The 19,613-nt window shown below is 56.8% G+C and overlaps 6 protein-coding genes across 7 annotated transcripts; 1 reads left to right on the top strand and 5 right to left on the bottom strand.

Moving 5' to 3' along the window:
• Window positions 1-960: 960 nt before the first annotated feature.
• IUM83_07527 (uncharacterized protein) lies at window positions 961-8,462 on the bottom strand (the record flags this gene model as incomplete). 2 transcript variants are annotated; one of them, XM_067931836.1, is made up of 5 exons in its annotated part: window positions 961-2,269; window positions 6,800-6,810; window positions 6,892-6,942; window positions 7,012-7,078; window positions 7,144-8,462. In XM_067931836.1, 5 exons carry the CDS (start codon window positions 8,460-8,462, stop codon window positions 961-963), a joined length of 2,757 nt encoding a protein of 918 aa, XP_067799040.1. The 2 variants fall into 2 exon arrangements, with proteins under 2 accessions (XP_067799040.1, XP_067799041.1); XM_067931837.1 differs by lacking the exon at window positions 961-2,269 and having other exon boundaries at window positions 6,725-6,810; window positions 6,928-6,942; window positions 7,012-7,020; window positions 7,079-8,462.
• A 238-nt stretch (window positions 8,463-8,700) lies between these two features.
• IUM83_07528 (Voltage-gated Ion Channel (VIC) Superfamily) lies at window positions 8,701-10,263 on the bottom strand (the record flags this gene model as incomplete). Its single annotated transcript, XM_067931838.1, has 1 exon — window positions 8,701-10,263. The coding sequence occupies one exon, from the start codon at window positions 10,261-10,263 to the stop codon at window positions 8,701-8,703; it is 1,563 nt and encodes a 520-aa protein (XP_067799032.1).
• A 162-nt stretch (window positions 10,264-10,425) lies between these two features.
• Window positions 10,426-12,096, bottom strand: IUM83_07529 (Homebox and aldo/keto reductase; the record flags this gene model as incomplete). Its single annotated transcript, XM_067931839.1, has 3 exons — window positions 10,426-11,041; window positions 11,124-11,562; window positions 11,634-12,096. 3 exons carry the CDS (start codon window positions 12,094-12,096, stop codon window positions 10,426-10,428), a joined length of 1,518 nt encoding a protein of 505 aa, XP_067799129.1.
• Window positions 12,097-13,030: 934 nt separating this feature from the next.
• Window positions 13,031-14,545, bottom strand: IUM83_07530 (uncharacterized protein; the record flags this gene model as incomplete). Its single annotated transcript, XM_067931840.1, has 1 exon — window positions 13,031-14,545. The coding sequence occupies one exon, from the start codon at window positions 14,543-14,545 to the stop codon at window positions 13,031-13,033; it is 1,515 nt and encodes a 504-aa protein (XP_067799176.1).
• A 1,214-nt stretch (window positions 14,546-15,759) lies between these two features.
• IUM83_07531 (ATP-binding Cassette (ABC) Superfamily) lies at window positions 15,760-16,836 on the top strand (the record flags this gene model as incomplete). Its single annotated transcript, XM_067931841.1, has 1 exon — window positions 15,760-16,836. One exon carries the CDS (start codon window positions 15,760-15,762, stop codon window positions 16,834-16,836), a length of 1,077 nt encoding a protein of 358 aa, XP_067799175.1.
• A 210-nt stretch (window positions 16,837-17,046) lies between these two features.
• IUM83_07532 (uncharacterized protein) lies at window positions 17,047-19,509 on the bottom strand (the record flags this gene model as incomplete). Its single annotated transcript, XM_067931842.1, has 1 exon — window positions 17,047-19,509. One exon carries the CDS (start codon window positions 19,507-19,509, stop codon window positions 17,047-17,049), a length of 2,463 nt encoding a protein of 820 aa, XP_067799174.1.
• Window positions 19,510-19,613: the final 104 nt, after the last annotated feature.

Here is a 19,613-nt window from a genome sequence, read left to right on the forward strand (position 1 = left end):
GTTAGGCCTTGGTCGTTGGCTCGACTTACGTCCGGCTTTTTGAGGCTCGGATAATCGGACTGTGCACAGTGACCCTGACTCAGCAGTTGAGCGCGTTGGCATATGATCCACATGCTAACATCACCTGCAGTTCGATGCACAGGTGGTCTGGCATAGGTAGAATCCTGGGCGAAACTACTCAACGCCAGCGAATGCGCACTTGCCTTTGTTGGTCTGCTGCGAACCAAAGAGGCCAGCGAGGCTTTTTGAACCAAATACAGATCGCATGCGCGCGGAAAGTGGCACGATGACACGCAGCTCCCGGTGCGACAGGCTTTGAAGTGGCTCGCAATGCCGAGCCATTTCGTGGCCAAGCCGGCGCTCGGCATGTGTACTGGCGCTCGAGACACTCCAAGATGGTGGTGGTGGGACTTTGAACTTCAAACGGGGCACAGTGCACGGGGAACGCTAACGAGAGAGGTGCCCACACATAGAATCGACTGATGCCTCAGAACTTGATGAATTTCAAGGCATGCATAGGCGAGCGGCGAAGAACGACGCTTTCTCGTAAATTACAGCGGCTGGCGAGTACTGCGCTCGGTTCGCGGGTACAGGACGTATCATCAATTTCCGAGCGCTCGTTTTTTTTTCGTGAGTAGTTTTCCGTGTACATGTAGTTGACGTGAACGCTTCTTGTCCGAGGGCCTGCAGAACAGCTAGGTACTGTGCGCGTAACACTTATAATACCTATCCACATTACTCTTATTCTTCCCGCAGCAAAAATTAACTCTCACGGCCAAGAAACAGCATGAATGATTTTATTTACCGTTCAGACCACCTGTGGTTCAAGGACAGCTAGGTTTTTATCTCGTGCTTATTACAAAGGTATGACAGAGACTTCTGCCACTTTAGTTTGATACATCTAGCAAAATCATCGAGTTAGTGAAAAATACAAGTGTACTGATTACATATATTGACTCTTCATCTCCTAGAAGCAGCTAACGCTGCCAACTGATCTCGCACCGCCAGAACGACTCGCACCGAGTCGCGTTTGTAGCCGGCGATAATAATGTCCGCCATGTCCTCAACGATTGTGGTATCAAGGTCAGGGTCCACTGGCGTGTATCGAACAACCGTTCGGAGAATGCAGCCTTGCACCTTGCCAGGCTGGGCCATGCAGTTCTTGTCGAAGCTAATGGGCTCCAGCGCGAACCACAGTCTCTTGAGCAGACGGACGTGTCTGTTGCCGTCGTCGTACTCGTTGAAGCTGGACCAGTTGATGACAGTGCGGTCGCCCTTGTCGACCGACCAGAGGAAGTGCCGGCCCTTGATTTCAGCCGGGAGAGCACCAGGCAACTCCACGTTGTCCACCGTGACAGCGTGCGAGTAGCAGTCGTGCACCTCGAACTTACGACAGTGCTGCGACGGCCCCACCCTCGATCCGTGTTTCAAGCTTTGCCGCAAGGCACGCGCCACGATCGGCACGGGGAACGGGAGCACGCGGACGTCGTTGTGCTGGATCCAGACGCCGTTGGCGTCGCGCTGAAGGGCCGGTTCGGAGGAGAAGGGGAAGTAGATGCGGGCCACGCCGCTCTCATCCAGCATCCTGTCTGTGTCTGCGTACTGCAGCTCCTTCTCCTCATCCAGCAGGGCGAAGACGAGGTCGTCGGACGCGGCCGCGCTGCTGGGCCAGCAAATCTTGCGCGCTCGGAGTCGCACGTGCTCGTCCAGCGCGGTCTGCAGGGCTTTGGCCACCTGGAACTGACTCGCCACCATGGCGCGGAGCTTGCGGTTCTCCATCATCGCCGCGTTCATCTTCCTCGTGTGACTCTCCTCTCGGAGCCTCTGCAGCGCCTCGGCCTGGTTGTTGTCGCCCGCGTCCTCTCTGTACTGGAGCAGGCGCGACCTGGTGTCCGAGTGGCTCAATGCCGCCAGGAGACCTTCCAACTCCACCACCTGCATGCGCAGGTACTTGAGCTCGTCGTTCGGCCGCTTGCGCCAGCGCGTCTTGGAGCGCGTGTACGGGAACGGTCGACCGCCTCGGTCCGACAGATCGATGGTGGTCGGCGACCGACTCGGCGACCTGCTGCTGCTGCTGCTTGGCGGCTCGGGGCCGAATAAACTGAGCAGCACTTCGCCGTCGCTCTCGCTGGAGCCATCGAGCTCCGATCCCACGGGCGACGCGTACGTGGGCGACCGAGTGGCCACCTCGGGCTCGAGCTCGTCCGCCACGGGCTTCTGTATGAAGCCCAGGGAAGAGTAGAGGGTAGCCATCGGCGGGGTCTCAGCGCTGGTAAAATTCCAAAGTGAGCGGTATTCCAGTCACCGCCTCTTTCTTGAGGACGAGCTGCAGGATGCGAGGACGTAAGCAACGCAGTGCAAAGGCGTTCGGACAGACCCGAGGCGCTCGTTTGCGCCATGTGGCCCATGCTCCAGAGACCTTATCGGGCATAGACAGCCGAGCGGCCTGCGGCGAAAAGCTACGGACTGCAGGCTGCGGGGCGGCGGCTGCAATGCGGTCGCCTCACGCCAGTCGCGCGGGTCCAACGCGAGGATGGCAGCGCCCTGTAACGTTGGCGCATCCTGGCGGAATGACAGCCGCAGCCGCAGGCGCCGCGAAGGAAATAGGACCGCTGCAGTTGAGGCACATGGTGACTCCATGCTGCATGCTGGCAAAGGCGACCATGGACTGTATGGCGCTGAATCGTGCGATTGGCATTAGCATAGCACGGGTGAACAACGCTGACTGCATTGAGAGCAACGGAAAAGAAACGCAGTGTCTCTACTGGTATCTGTTCGAGACTCATGCTAATGTTATGAAGGTTAGTTGGTCAACAATTGATCTCCAATCGCTCGGACCACCAAGTCCTGCCCTCGTTCGTACATGTACATGTAGATTACTGTACAATGTCCGCCGCCATCTCTTCGACCTGACTCACCTTCCCAATGTCGAGATCAGTGTCGGCAGGCGTCGACCACACAACCGTCCGCATGATGCAGCCCTGCCTCACGGCCCTTGAGTCTTCTCGTTGTCGATTGAGCTGCTGGCTTCCAGGGTTTCGACTCGAGCGACATCCAAATCCTTTGCAGCAGCCGAACAGAACTGCTGCCTTCGTTCTCAACACAGCTGGACCAAGTCAACATGAACCGTCGAGGCTTGACCACAAGAGAAGCCTCTATTTGACTTGGGCGGTGGGATCACGACATGGTCGACGGTTATAGCATGGCAATAATGGTCGAAGTTCAGGAAAATGGTCGGACGGACAGACCTTTGATCTGTAATTCATCGAGTGCCGCAGCGACGGAGTGACGTCCGAGACTCGGAACAGCAGTACATGCAGACGTTTGTGTGTGTTGGGACGAAACTGCATTTGCTTCATGCTTAAGTTGAAGTCGAGAACTCAAAGAATGATAGACCCGAGCGGTACCGCTCTCCTCGAACACCTTGCCGATCTTGGCGAACTGGTGCTCTTTCTCTTCGTCCAGCAACGCAAAGACGAGCTGGTCGGAAGCTGACACACTCCTCGGCCACGAAATACGTGTATTCCGGGCGCAAGTCGCACGTGGTCATCGATAGCGCTCCGAAGTGTCCTCGCAATTTGGAATTGGCGACCAGCCATTGCATGCAACTTTCGATTCTCCCGCACTGTACTCACTATTGCTGCTGACGATTCATCGTGGCCTTCATTTCCCTGTTGTGACTTTCTTCCCGGAGCCGTCGAAGCATTTCGGTGTCGCTTTGTTCAGCCGCTCCACCACACAGTAGTCATTTTTGTCGTTGGTCATTGTGGCTCAGTGACGCTAGCAGTGCCCCAAGCTCTATCACTTGCGAGTGCAGGTTTGTGCCTGCAAGTCTTCGATCGGGTGTACGGGAATGGCCGTTCTCCTCGGTCTATAAGCTTTTGCGTTGGTTCATTTGTTCCAGGTTCTTCTAGCAGGTTTAGGAGATATTCTGTATCGCTTTCATCGAAGGTGTCGAATTCGATCGAAGGGTGGTAGCTCGGCATTCGATTGACCATGCATCCGTCGTGATTATGTGTCCATGTTTCTTTCGTAAACGAGGGGGGGGGCAGAAGGTGGGGGCCTCACCACCATCTTGGTGTGGGGGCAGAAGGTTTCGTGAAGTAAAGCCACTTATTGCTGTGCTGAGCTGACCGCGACAGATTAGATCTACTGTAGAGAGAGTTCGATCGCAAGAGCGTATTCAACAGAGGCCAGATATACAGGCAGTTCGAGAGAACAAAAAAGGCAAACAAGCGGACACGTCTCCATATGAGCTAGAGATCTTATCGAAGTTTACCAAAAAGTATGATTTAGCTACGTGTGCGTTACGTGGTCATCAAAGAAATCCGAAGCATCATCCATTTGTCGCTGTGCGGACTTGACGATCGTCGTTACTGTTGACTCCGAGGGAGCGCTGCTTCTAGGGTGCTTAAAATGACACAAAACGAACGCGCAGCACTTTGTTCGCATTCTCATTCACGTTAACCTTCGTAAGTTCAGCTAATGCCCTGACAGCGTGTTGTATGGGCACCAACAAGGCGTCAGCTTTGAGGAAGTCAACGAGAGCGCTGCTAACTGATCTATCACCGCCCGAGCGACGACCCCAGTCTCACGATCGTACATCTCCTCGACGTGGGCTGCCCATTCGAGATCGAGGTCTGTGTCTACAGGCGCCAACCGAGCAAATGTTCGCATGATCGAGCCTTGCGGTCTTCCTTGGACTTGCGGTTTCTGCTCTTCTAGCGGTATCGGCTCGACAGAAGCCCACATCTTTTGGAGCAAGCGAACATATCTGCTATCGTTATACTCAACGTAGCATGACCAAGAAGTGACAGATTGGTGCGGTTTGTCGGCAGACCATAGAAGAACCGTCGCTCTGACTTCGGCAGGTAGTGAACCGGGAACTTCGATGTTGTCAACAGTGACTGCTTGCGAGTATTTGTCGCGCACCTGAATATCGAGGAAGTGCTCGGACGGCCAGGTCTTCTACCCGTGAACCGCTGCGCTTGTGCGACGTCCGATAATCGAATTGACAAGATACTAACGCTGGAGTGCTGGAACGAGACTCCGTTGTCATCTCGACGACGACAGATTAACCAAGTCGTAAGTTCTAGACTGAGCAGACTACTGCGGGCTGAACGACGCAGAGAAAACTTGATCGCAAGGACGAAAGACGAAAAGTGGATGTGATAGAGAAGCAAAGTAAAATCAAGCAATTTCCATGTCATTGGTGATCATGTTGTGGTGGCGCATGAATGAGACATCTCCTCGATGTGCTCCAGCTTCTGAACGTTGAGATCATATCCCAGTGAACAAACTTCCGCGAAAATGAGCCTGGCTTGGTCTTGCTGCCCCCCAAGCAGTGTCCTCCTCGAGAAACGGTCTACAAAGACCCGGATCAATGGCACGGCTATCAACGAGATCGTGTGACTACGCGAGCTATTCAATGAAACCTGGGCCAGAAAACACTAGTTATCCTATGTGCAGGCATTGCACACGGAATAACCTCGCCTATCCGGTCGACGCCCTAAGCTGCTCAATCATCGCTTTGAACACGATGCCGGCGTTTCGGTAGAATGTACTCGTAACGACGCCCGCCATCTCTTTGATGTGCGCTGCTTCCTCGACGTCGCACTTCCCTTCAACAGGAGCAATACGCACAGCCATACGAAGAATGCTACCGAGCGTATGTGCATTGTTAAAATGGACCGGCTCGATAGAGACCCAAGTTCGCTGGAGTAAACGGACGTATCTGCAGCCGTCATTTTCGTGGTAGCAAGTCCACGTGATGATTGTGCGATTTGGTTTGGAGACACACCTTTGGAGAAGTCTTGCTTTCACTTGTGCGAAACGAGTACCAGAGCTTCGACTGTCACGGCGTAAAAGGAGTTCTCCTTCATGCAAAGTTTGCGACAGCGCTTCGATTCGGCCGTATCAGCTTTGACTCCGTGCGCAAAGCAATTGCAAAGTGCAGCAGCCACATCCAACACGGGAAATGGCAATTCGCGCACTTCGCCGTGATGGAAGATACCATTTTGGTGAAGTTGAATCCGAGACTGGACCCTGTACTTCGTCCGAGCAATCCCGCTGACCTCCATAACCTCGTCCGTGAGAGATAGCTGGTACTCCTTTTCTTCGTCCAACAACGCGAAGATCAGCTCGTCTGGCAAGCTTTGACGATCGCTACCGCTTGGCCAAGGGAGTTTTCGTGCTAGCAGTCGTACGTGGTGATCAATCGCTTGTTGAAACGCTCGCGCTACTCGGAGTCGGCCTGCTAGCATCATTTTCAACTTTTGATTCTCCAGCAGCACCGCGTTCAGTTTTCGGTCGGCACGATACTTCCAGGGGATCTCGTCATCGTCATATTTTGCTTCATCATCCACTTTCAGTGTGTGAATGAGCGATGTGAATGTCTCCTGCAGTCCCGCTACTTGGGCGTGTAATTCTTTTATTTCCTCGCTGGGACGCTTGCGCTGTTGTACACTCGCCGTTTTACTTGGCAACAGGTGATCGTCGTTGCCAAGGTGACGTGAGCTTCCTCCTCGCTCAACATTACCGACGCCTTTGGAGTCTTCACTTGTGCACGGTGCTTTTGTCGCTGTCCCCGATGATTCTTGGCGCGCCAAACTTACTGTGAAGCTCGGCGTGTCGTGGGCCATGGCTGATTGAGTGAGCCCAGCGTCCATCGATTGCTGTCTTCGGTGCGCAGGGAAGAAAGTCGGAGTGAGAATCCCGGGACTCTTTACACACGGAAGCAGGGAAATTTAGAGACAAGGGGTTTCGGGCACGCAGTCTGTGCCCGAAACTGACCACGCACGATACTGTTATCTGCAAAAAGGCGCCATGATAAGCATTGAGATGATAAAGTAGGTAATAACACTATCGCTGAGTATATCGACTTGGACTTACCAAGGGGCTTAGGAATTTGTCATAATCGATACGTACCCGGTTGTAAAGGCGCTGCGTGGAACGAGTGTTTTCTTAGGGCGTGCCGGCTAACAAATTTCACGACGAGTACACGCAACTCACCAGCTCTAGCTTTGATACACAGCAAAGCGCACCAACTCGTGCTCGTCCGCAGCATCCGCTGCGCCACCTGTCGAGTCGCTGAAGAGAAGGTTCTCAATGATCTGATACATAATCCCGAAGTTGCGATGGTACGAGCCGACAACCAGGTTGGTCACTTCGCCGATATGCTCTCTCGCCTCCTCCTCGGACTCAAACTCGGTCGTCTCAGGCTTTATCTGCAGTGCCATGCGGAACGCACAGCCCGGTACACTCGTACTGCTGCTGACGCTGCCACCACTTGAGGAGTTTTTGCTGAAGTCAAAGACGGAGGCAGACGTATATCCTTTTTCGTGCAGACGCACGAATATGGAGCCGGCCACCTCGACGTATCCCCTCCATACCACCACGATGCGATCTTGCTCGAAGTAGCGCCGCATTGCTAGTCGTGCGCAAATGTCAAAACGCCGCGACTTGGGTAGCTGCAGCTCGTCTAGAATCTGAACGTTCAGATGATCGTTGTTGACGACGTGCGTCCGGATGCGGCCCAACAGGTCCCTCGCCTTACCGTAGCGAACACAACTCCACATTGCGCGGTGCACAGCAGGCATAGAAAAAGGCAGGAGGCGAGCATCTTCGTGTCGGAACGCGATGCCGTCTGCACCCCGAAACGTCTCGATGCCCTTGGAGTTCTGGAGCAAGCTCGCTAAATCCGTTTGGCCCATGACGCTGTCAAACTCAGCGTACTGGGCTTCCAGCCCCACGTTCAGCTGGGCAAAGATCAAGTCGTCCGACACACTCGTCGCGCGCGGTCGTCGTCCTCCCTCGATAGCCTTAAGTCCCCCGCCACTCGGGTGCCAAGTCAGCAACTGTGCAGCTTTTTCCTGCTGGTTTTGAATCGCAGCCTCCAGGCTGCGTGCAACCTTCAGCTGCCCCTCTAGCATCGACCTTAGCTTGAGGTTCTCCACCATGGACAGATCCGCCTCGACCTTCTGTCGGTCCGCGATGTGCTTCCACTTCCTGAACAGGTCGTCGTCGTGGTCCGTCTCCAGCTCACTGCCACTCGAAGCCGACGGGGTGGAGGATAGCTTCGACAGCTCCTCCTCCAGGTCCTTCACCTGGGCTCGCAGATAGTCCAGCTCGTCTTTCGGACGCTTGCGACGCCGCGGCTTGGGCTTCGCGTACGGAACTGCCCGGACGTCTTTGCCTCTGCGCTGGTCGAGTGAAGGCGACGATGTGGAGCCTGCAGTCTGTTGTACGGGCTCGTCCTGCTCTAGAGGTGGGATATCTCCCAGTCCGAGCATCATGCCGGAATCGCTGGGCCCCCCGAAAGCGTCCACCAAGTGGCAGCCGGTCTCGATGGGCTGCGCGTTGGACCCACCCGAGAAGGACAACATCTCGTCCAGAGCGGTCAGCAGATCGTTGTCCAGGCCGCCCCCATCGAGAGCCGAAGCGGGAGGAGTCGAGTCCTGCATGACGATCGCCACTTTTGGCGTTGACTAATAATGGTGCTACTATTAATAATGGATGCTTAGGGTATGTTATCGGTATACTATAGTACTACGTAGAGATAACGCATTGCTATAGTACTTGATAACAGTAGTATACCCAGTATACAGACGTTATACTGGATTTTAGTATGTGCAACGGAATGCGATATTATATGGAGAGACAAGTTATAATATGTAGTATGGTGTTAGCCTGTATCGGTATCTACGATATGAGCGCCTGGTTGGGGGCGCTGCAGCCCATGAGCTCTTTGAGGAGGAGGTTCTCCATCACCTGGTTAAGCATTCCAAAGGTGCGATGGTACGTGCCGAGCACCAGGTCGGTCATTTCTCCGATGTGGCCTTGAGTGTCGGCTCCGGGGCTGAACTCGATGGTCTCCGGTCGGACGTCGATCACTGCGCGTAGGATGCAGCCCTCGGGTTTCGCACCCGACGCGGCCTCGCCTTTAGTGAAGTCAAAGGTCGACAGTGTGTTGACCCCCCTCTCGCGTAGACGCACGAACACCGAGCCGGCGATCTCCACGCAGCCGCTCCAGACGAGCACGACGCGGTTCGTCTCGAAGTACCGACGCACGGCGAGCCGCGTGAACACTTCGGTACGGCGCGACTTGGGGAGCTGCAGCGCGTCGACGATCGTGGCGTTCAGGTGGTCGTTGTTGATGACGCGCGTCTGGATGCGGCCGGGCATGTTGTTGCTCTCGAACAGCAGAAAGGACCACATGAGGCGCGCTACGGCCTGCATCGAGAAGGGCATGAGGCGAACCTCCTTGAGTCCGAACGAGATTCCGCTCAGGTCCTGCTGGAGGTTGATCTTGCCCAGCATCTCACGGTTGAGGTTGGCGATGCCGTTCGCTTCGAACAGCGAGTCCACCTGGGCGTACTGCGCCTCGAGGCTGCCGTTGAGCTCGGCGAAGATCATCTCGTCGGCGATGCTGGGCGCGCGGGGGCGCCTCGTCGTGCCGTCCTCCTCCTCCGCTTCGACGTTGAACTCGGTCTTGACTGCGTTCCACGGGAACGCCTGCGCCGCCGCCTCCTGCTGGTGGTCGGCGATCGCGGCCTCCAGACGCTTGGCGATCTCGATCTGGCCCTTGAGCATGGCGCGCAGCTTGAGGTTCTCCACAACCGTGCGGTTGGCCTCCTCCTTCTGGCGCTCGGCCACCTGCTTCCAGCGAGAGAACATCTCCCCCTCGTCGTCACTGACGGGGGACAAGCGGCCGCCCGCGGTCTGGTTGAGCTTGGTCAGCTCCTCCTCGAGGTCGGCCACCTTGGCGCGCAGGTAATCGAGCTCGTCTTTGGGGCGCTTGCGGCGGCGTGGCTTGACCTTCGCGTACGGCGTCGCGCGGGCATCTTTGCCCTTCTGGGCATTATTTGGCTGCTGCTGTTGCTGCTGCTGCTGCTGCTGTTGTGGTGCGACGGCCATGGGACCGTCGGCGCACGGTATCTGCAGCGACGTCTCGTACGGGTTGGGCACCTCCAGCAGCTCGAAGGCGTCGGAGATGGCGAAGCCTCCATCCAGCGGCAGCGGCGTCGCCGTGGCGGCCGCTTCGGGCGTGAAGGCGAGCATCTCGTCCAGCGCCGCCAGCAGGTCGTCGTTGGTGCCGACGCCCAGCGGGGACAGCGGCGCGAACGCCGCCGCCTTGGCGGACGGGTCCATTCCGTGCTCCATGGTATCCGATACTACGCGTACTACCTGTTCCTGCTGCGGGGTCTTGCGCTGACCGGAGACTGCGTCCTCCTCCTCCTCCTTCGCCTGCACGCCGCTCGCCATGCAAGACGCGTCAGGCGATTACTAGGTCTCGAGTGTTAAGCGCCGTACGCATGGAGTAATCCGCTGCAGCAATTAACAGGCGATGGAGGTCATCACGGAAGCGTGCGCACCGCCACGCGCTGCCCAAGCTTATGAATGTGTGTGCTTAGGATTTATAGGGGGTTATGGGCTGTACCAGTGCGTGTGGCCTGTCCGGGCGAGCGCGCGGAGCTCCTTCATCCTGGCGGCGAAGAAGCGCGTGTCCAGCACGTACTGCTTTCGCGCGCGCTCGCCCATGGCTTGCCGCTGCTCGGGCGTCATCTGCAGGATGCGCTCGACGGCGGCACAGATCTCGGCGCCCTTGACGTACGTGGCCATGCCCTTGACGCCCTGCAGGCCGTGCTCGCCGTCGAAGTTGCCGCCCAGCAGCTGCTTGTCCACCACCGTGCTCGGGTGCGGCACGAGTACCGCCGACTCGGCCGGCAGCAGCTCATTCATGGGCGCCGCGTCGGTGGTCACGATCAGCGCCGCGTTCGCGCGGGCCTGGTTGATGTAGTGGCCGTAGCCCTCCAGCACGCTGGTGCACAGCAGGAATGCCGTCTCCACCATCATCCTGCCGAAGATGCTGCCGGGCACGCGCCCCGTGTGCACCGTCACCTTCGGCTGCGCGCGGATGGACTCGTCGTACGTCTTGCGTATGAACGTGTTGTAGATATCCTGGTCCACGAAGACGTCCAGCGGCGGGAAGTCCGGGCGGGACAGCCAGCAGTCCAACACGGCGTTCGTCCCCTTGAACACGCTGTACAGATCATTCATCGAACAAAGTCAATCCCCGCGGCTTTGAAGCTCAACATGCAACACCGAAATCGCGGCCAACGAACCTTTTCCCAGCGGTGTGGACGAAGTGCACGTCAGAGAAGTTCTTGGCGTGGGCGGCTGCCTTCGCCCCGAGCTGGTGCTTCGCGTACAGCGCCGCGTCCGACGTCGTGTGCCTCGTGTAGATGACGCGCGCGTTGCGTGGGTTGCCCTTCTGCTGGTACCACATCCGCACTCGCCTCGCGCAGATCGCCGTCTTGCACAGCACCACATCCACGCGCCAGTAGTGCGCCGCCACCAGCTCGTACATCTCCACGTTCGGCATCAGGTACATGGGCTTGCTCGCGGGCCACGACGGGCTGTCGGGCACGCTGTCCCAGAAGTGGTTCATGAAGATCAGCGGCGTCTTGGGGCACAGGTCATGGTACGTCAGCTTCTTGCCCGTCTTCTTGTCGTCGAACTCCAGGTCCAAGACCCACCGAGGCAGCGCTCGACCCTGCACATCTGGAAAACACATGCAAAATGGTGTCAACGACCAGAACCATCTTCAGGTTCGGTGTGCCCCAGCAACCTACACTTGACGTAGCCCATCGCATCTTCACAGTAGCCGTCTCCTCTGATCCCTGAGGGCAAGAAGACCTCCACGTCGGGACAATCCGCCAGCTTCTGTTGCAGGTTCTTGTCGTCCCGTTGGAACCTGCCAACGCTGCTGTCCTTGTCTCCGTTGCGCCCGAAGTGCGAGGTGATGACGCTCTCGCGGTGCTTCATGCAGCCTTCGTGCAACATGGCGAGGTGCAGGCGCTCGCTGTCGTCAATCTCCTGAGCGTCGAGCAGTAGCTCGGGCGGGTAGAAGTCCAGCTCGTGCTCATTCTCGACCTCGTCGAAGTGGTGAGGACCCGAACGCCACCAGCTGTCCAGCAATAAAAACAATAACAACGCGCCGACCAAGCCAGCAGCCTGGTGGTGCAGCGGGCGAATCGGAGGCGAACGAGGATGCACGAACGCCTTGGACACGCGAGGAGATGGACACGCCTGCATCGTCGCGATGCTGCGGTAATGCACGCACTTTTCCAATTGCGCGATGTGAAGTGACTGGATGAAGTGGGAATATGAAGTACGCGTGCAGGAGCTATCCGCTATCCGGCTGTGCAGGCGAGCTGCTGTCTGTCGTGCTGCAGTCTATCCCGAGCTGCTACATGTAAGCCTAGTCTGGGCGCTGCAGGTGTGGTGAACCCTTGTCCGCGATCCTTGCCACTTCAACTTGTGGCGGTTACTATTGTGATGACGAACACCAAAATGCAGATGTGCAACCTCACCAGCAGTTACCACACTGCCCGATTTCCCTCGATGTGAGCGAATGCCACTGCTCACTTTCGAACTCGCTCGCTGGCAACTGGACGTGGGCGAGGGCGACCGCCGAGCGTTGGCGCGAGGTGTTTTCGCAGCGCTGGCACGGATTCTGACGGTCTCGTTGCTATTGAGCCAACGCCAAGTGGAGATGGCGAACGTGCTGCATCCGACGACCGTATTCCAAGCACGAGTGAATGCGCAGACCAAATTCTCGACGGTGTTCACAACCAACGGCAGCACAAGTGAAAAGTGACGACGTTTCCGCAGTATGGGGAGGAATCGTTTCCAGGTCGACTCGCTCGACTAGGAAGCGGAGAACTACTGTGTCACTCGAGTAACAAGGCGGTGCTGGTTGTGGTCGTGCTGAAAGATGCTGCGTCGTGACTGCTGGCGGAGCATTTCTTCATGTTGCTGGGAAGGAGAAAGTCTCCGTGACTATGCTCACGCCATCGCTACGACCTCTCTTGGGGTTCAAGTGCTGGGAGATGCCCAATGACCTCATCTACCACACCTAGCACCCAAAACTCGATGCACGGCCAGAATTGTAGCGAAGACCGCCGACAAGAGGAAACAACAGACACAATTCGTGATGTCTAAGAAGGTATATACAGTTAATGAAGCTTCATGTGGCCTCTACTGTCCCTCCGCCGGGCGATACAACTTTGCCGCCCATGGCTTCTCGAAGCAAAAGCGTATCGATCATCTGGTGCATTAACCCCATGGTGACCCGGTAGGTGCCGACCACGAGCTCCGTCATCTCGCCGATATGAGCTTTCTGATCTTCTGATGAAGCGAAACCGGTCATTTCGGGGCTCGCGAAGATGGCCATCCGAGTGATAGATCCAGGCACACCAACACTGTCACTCGACGTGCTCCCGAAGCTGAAAGGTGATGTTGTGCAGTAGCCCTTCTCACGCAGGCGAACGAAAACGGAGCCGTCCATCTCGACGTAGGAGCTCCACACCACCACCGTGCGGTTCTTCTCGAACACTCGTCGGAATGCAAACCTTCGAATGCTGTTCGTGGCTGGTGCGGAGCCTACTTGAATCTTCTCGATCATGGTGACGTTCATGCGATTATCACCGACAACTTCGGTCTTGAACGGGCCGAGCATCATTTCCTTGGCCGTGCTGTACCGCAGGATGCCCCACATTGTTCGGTGTACCGCTTCGGACGAAAACGGTAGCAAGCGGACGTCCTCGTGACGGACTGACACGCCGTTCGGATCTTGGTGCACCTTGGTGCCGTTGTTCATGTCACGGTTGACGTGAGCGATGCCGCTCAGCTCAAACACCGTATCGATTTCGGCAATCTGCGACTCAAGGCTTTCGTTCAACAGCGCGAAAACGAGCTCGTCGGTCATGGCATCTGGCTGGGGAGCCCCCGCGGTGCCACTTCCATTGAATGTAGGGAGCGACTGCGCCGCGTCTCGCTGGTGCTGGTCGATGGCAGCCTCAAGGCTCCTCGCGACGTTCAGCTGTCCCTCGAGCATGGCTCGCAGCCTCATGTTCTCTACAACCGAGCGGTCCGCCTCCTTCTTCTGTCTCTCGGCGATCCTCTTCCAGGAGAGCAACACGTCTCTCGAGTAGTCCACACCAGCGTCTGCGTCTGCATCGACAGCAGCGCCTGTGTCGCCGTTGAAGATGGCCGCCGCACTGACGGGGGACCCGACATCCGGCTTGGTCTGCAGCGACGCCAGCTCCTCCTCCATGTCGGCCACCTTGGCTCGCAGATAGTCCAGTTCATCCTTCGGGCGCTTGCGGCGCCGCGGCTTGTTCGTCTTGGAGTACGGAGCAGCCCGCACGTCCTTGCCTTTCTTGCCCGGGGCTAACGATGTTGCTCCCTGTGGGCTCTTGGCGATGTTAGACCGACTCACGGACGGTCGACTGGCAGACGTCGTGGACTTGTCCGTCGTGACGCCCTCATCCGTCGCCAGCAGTGCCTCGGCCTCAATGGCCAGTATGCCATCCAGCTCATCGCCGAATAGAGGCGTCTCATCCGCCACGACATTAAACGCGTCGGCCACGGGCGCGGCGTCTGCGAGCGATAGCACGTCGTCCAACGCCGCCAGCAAATCCTCGTCCAGAGCTCCGACACCGCCTTGGATCACGAACTCCTGACAACTGCTCTGCTGCATGGCGGAACTTCTATAATACACTGCACAGCCCCGCTGAAAAGAGCTGGTCAACTCGTGGAGACTCGTTATCTGAGCCGGTAGAGGGGCGGAACGAGCTCGAAAGCTGCTTGGGATCGGCCGGTAGGGCAGCAGCAGGTGGTGGCTCCGCCTCTGGTGTCTCGGGGCCAGACGTTGTCCGCCGGTGGTGCCGTGCTGCAAGAACGGAACTGAACTGCCAGCAGCAGATCGAGCAAACGAGCATGGCGTGCACACTGCTGTGCGCACGAGTGGGCGCCAACGCTGGAGTAATCGACCGGATGTTTACGGGACGGGCGCAGCACCACACCACGAGCACCAACCCGGCCAGCACGACGGAGTCGGCCACGATACGCTACCGTTGTATGCTTGGAACGGTGCACCGAGTCAATGGGCCCTCCTGGAAGATGCGTCGTCCTCGCCATCGCTGCTCCCCGACGCGTGCTCTGCATATCGACGGGGGGCTGACTGACCGTGGGCAGGAGCTAAATGTAAATGCACGACCATCCAAGTAACTTCGGATGCCAGTCAACCCGCAAGTGCTGTACGCCGGCAGCATCGAGTACCACTCGAACCACCGAGAACGCATGGACTTGGTGGTCCCCCCAGTCGCCCTCGACTCGATGCCACGCCAGCGTCCTACACCTGCTGCTCGTAGACGTGTAGTAGGAGCTCCAGGCGCTCGGCTACTCGTCCATCTTGACCTACGGCTCGCTGCTCGGGGCCGTCCGCAACGGCTCATGATCCCGTTCACCGAAGACACGGACATCGCCTACAGTGGAGAGATCTCAAGCGAAAGCGTGCTGGCTGGTGCGACGTCTTCATGAACCGCATCTGGCGAGTCTGTGTAGCCCCAACGCATCCGCTAGCGGGCAACCGCTACCACCCGGACAGCCCGATCGCCAAGAACTTCGCCGTGCCCTACGTGGATCTCTACTCCATGGAGAAGACCAAGGACGGCGGCGCCTTCTCGATGCAAGAGCCCACAGGCTGAACGCTCCCAGCTACCGCTTTGAACCGGGGTAATTAGCTTGGCGCAGTCGCAGACTAACGGACGCAGTTGAAACCTCTGCGCGGCGGACGGTTTCGGTCCGAAAAGCGCCTGTCGTTTCGTTCCAACGGACTAAAGGACCTTGTTGGGCGAGCTCACTCTCTGACGGACCCTTTCGCCTCCAAGCGCGTGCAAGAGCTGGATCGACATGCAGAGGCCTCGCAATGTGGTGCTGCCGACGGACCTGTCGAGATACGATGACGACCTGGAAGCCGACCTCATAGTCGACACCGATGGCTCCTCGGACAACCCGAGTCCGCGAAAGCCATCGAGTCCGTCGAAGAAGGCCCCGACGTTGGGTCATCCCCGGTTCGTGACGACTACGAAGCGGCGCATGGTGTTCTGGTCCATTGTGCTCGTCGCGCTGGCGATCGGCGTGTGCATTCTTCTCACTGTGGAGATGCGGCTGCTACCTCGCTCGTTTTTCAAGCCCAAGCAGTGCTCGCCGCGAGTGCTGAAGGCCAGCGACATGGAGTATCACTCGGACCACCGGTTCAACACCATGATCAAAACCATCAACACCTTCCCAGCGCCGTCCTTCAAGCCCAGTCACGAGGCGCTCTGCAACGACTCGGACCGACAAGAACGCGGGTACCAATACTGTCTGCCGATTTCAGGCCGCAAAGACTCGAACTTCTGCCCAGGCGCCGACCGCATGGACCTGTTGCTGCCTCAGTCGTCCTCAACGCGCTGTTACGCCAGTGTACTGCACTTGCTGCTTGTCGATGTGTACGAGGAGCTCAAGGCCCTGGACTACAACCCGATTCTGGCGTTCGGCTCGTTGCTGGGTGCTGTCCGCAACGGGTCCATGATCCCATTCACGGAAGACACCGACATCGCGTACGTGGGCGATATCTCGACGGGCAGTGAACTCGACGAGGCGCTTTGGAAAAAGGGCTACCACCTCTTCCACCGGAATGTCTGGCGGGTTTGTGTAGCCCCGACGCATCCACTGGCTGGCAACCTGTTTGATCCTGAGCGCACTATCGTCCAAGACTACTCCGCGCCCTACTTGGACCTCTACTCAATGGAAAAGGTGAAGGAGGGCAAGGCATTCAAGATGGACGAATGGGGTGGCACGCTTCCTGCCTACCGCGTGGAACCATACTCGGAGGTGGTGGTCAATGGTTTGCCGTACGACACGGTACATGACCCAGAATACTTCCTGCTTGAGGAATATGGACCGGACTACAAGAAGCCTACGCCTCGCAGACTGCTATTGTGAACCAGCTCCAAGTTTCAGTCAATTACGCAACAAATAAAACTTTAGACATTCAATGAACACAGTTTTCTTAAACGAGGTTTTGGCGATAAACTTGCTGCAGTTCGCATAACCTACATACTACTGTAGTACTATTACAGCAAGCATTTCGACGTGTTTTATTCGGTACCGGTAAGACCACTTCAGTCGTGTCGCTATAATAGAGAAACTCGGCTAGAGATCTCCTACAAATTGCAATCTACGATCGCGAGGCTTGGGCGTCATGTAATCGCTTCCGTATTCCGATAGAAGCAGGAAGTCTGGATCGTGAACGGTGTTGTATGGCACGCCATTAATCGAAACTTGTGCGAACGGCTCAACGCTCTCAACCGGAAGTCTCTGTGCCTTGAGTTCCTGCATTGACCACGAACTGTTAACTTGCTGCTCCATGGCGTACAAGTCCACGTACGGAACCGTGTAGTCCCCGACAATCGAATGGCTTGGATCGTACAGCTGTGACGCGAGTGGGTGTGTCGGCGCTACACAAACCCGCCAAATATAAAAGTCGAAGAGGTGATAGCCCTTGCGCCACAGTCTCTCGTCGAGTTCTCCACCGTCGACAATACTTCCTCTATACGCGATATCAACGTCTTCAGTGAAGGGAATCATGCCCCCGTGGCGAACGGCGCCTAAGAGTGTTCCAAATGTAAGGAGAGGAACAGCTCCAATGGCCTTCAGCTCTCCATACACATCAGCAAGTAGCATGTGCAGCACACTGGAGAAGCACAGCTTCGCTGGTGATTGGCGTAGAAGGATGTCCATTCGATCGGCGTTGGCGCACAAAGGAGTATCCTTCCTACCGGAAATTGGTAGGCAGTAGCGGAATTTGCGGTACTTGCGATTGTCCGCGTTACACAAAACCTCGTGGCTACCGCTGAACCGTGGTGCGGATTGTGCTCTCGACCTTTTCATCACGGAGTAGAACTCAGAGCCGTCTTCGACGACACTAGCAATGTCAGGTGTGCACTCGGTCTCCGGAACTGTTGGGACTTCTGTCTCGGCCGGAATCTCGGCCTCTTCTGGTTGGGCTGGAGCCTCGGTCTCTTCAAGCCTCCCCTCATTCGTGGTGGGAGCCTCAGTTTCATCAGACTCCACCTCACTCGTGGTAGGAGCTTCAGTACCTTCAGCCTCCACCTCAAGTGTGCTTTCTTGCTGCTGGGTGGTGATCAAGTTGATGTAAGGCCCAGCATATTTGGCGACAATAGGCTGCCTTGGGTCGTAGAGATTCGCAGCTAGCGGGTGGATGGGAGCAACACATACGCGCCAGTTGTCGTCGTAGTAATAGAGGTTGTAACCTTTTCCCAGTAGTGTGATATCTAGTGCGGTTCCGGCAACTAGTTCTCCACTGAAGGTGACGTTGGTGCCTTCAGTCAGCCCGTCACCAGAGCCATCCTCGCTTTCAGTGCCCAACTTGACGATTGGAGATACCCCTGCCGCTTGAAGCTCCACGAATACATCCACAAGAATCATATGCAGAACACTCGCCAGGCACAGCGTCGACGGTGATTGACGAACTAGAAGATCAATGCGATCGGCGCCGGCGCAAAACTCGGGATCATTTCGGGTAGACATTGGAAGGCAGTAGGGAACGTCGTGATCCTCACGAGCATTGTCACTGCACAACGCCTTGTGTTCTCCTTCGAAAACGGGTGCTGGAAGCGCCTCCATTGTCTGCAGCATCGTGTAAAATCGTTGGGTAGAAGCGTACTCAATACTTTTAGCGTCAAGCACATTCGGGATGCAGGCGGCCTCCAAATGCGCATGCGCGTCTATCGTCTCTGGCTCAGTAGCATCAGTGCTAGGAAGACTTTGCTGTGCTGGTGACAGGACGAGATTCACGTGCGGAACGAGTCTCGCTGAAGCTGTGATCTTCCGATCCGAGTCGTACAGATGCGAAGCCAGCGGGTGCGTTGGTGCCACGCACGCGCGCCACTCGTCGTCATCGAGGAAGACGTGGTAGCCCTTCTGCTTTAACGCCACGTTAAAACCATCACCCAGCGATACGCTCCCGGTGTACACGATGCTTGTGACACCTACAGATGCACCGGAATTGGTGTCTAGCGCCGAGGTAAAGTTGGCGTGTGGGGACGCGTCAATCGCTTCCAGCTCTTCAAGTACGTCCGTAACCAGCAAGTGCATCACACTCGCACGACACAGCGTCAGCGGAGACTGTCGGATCAACAGATCAATGCGGTCAGCACCTGCACAGAACACCGGGTCGTCTTGGCTCGTGATGGGGAGGCAGTACTCAAACTTGCGCTCGTCGGCATGGTCGTCGGCGCACAATGCCTCATGCTTGCCACGGAATGTTGGGCTCGATATGGTCATGTCCTGGATCATGGCGTAGAATCGGTGGTCGGATCGGTAGTTGACATTGGCGGCGTCTAGCATGGCGGGGCTGCATCGTGGGTCGAAGCTGGCCCAGCGCGGGATAAACTGCATCTCAGTCGTGAGGGTGGCGACGCCGAAGACTACAAAAACAAAGAAAGCGAGCGCAGTCTTGGCAGGCCTTGACAGGCGTGTTGTCGAAGGTAGAAGCGGTTTTCTTGGTGTCGCATCGATCTCAACCTCCTTCTCATCTTCGTCGGTGTAGTTGTCCAAGTTGACAGGGAGTACAGCCACGACATTCTGAGGCATGACTGTTGTCTTTAGACTTGTCGCACTGCAATGGAGACCGAAAACTTGGAACTGGGGCTGGTCAGCTCGGTGTTTGGTGCATGTGTAGACTTTAAATTGGCCGT

The sequence above is a fragment of the Phytophthora cinnamomi genome (genome assembly GCF_018691715.1).
Source record: "Phytophthora cinnamomi strain GKB4 chromosome Unknown Contig6, whole genome shotgun sequence".
Classification (NCBI taxonomy): domain Eukaryota; phylum Oomycota; class Peronosporomycetes; order Peronosporales; family Peronosporaceae; genus Phytophthora; species Phytophthora cinnamomi.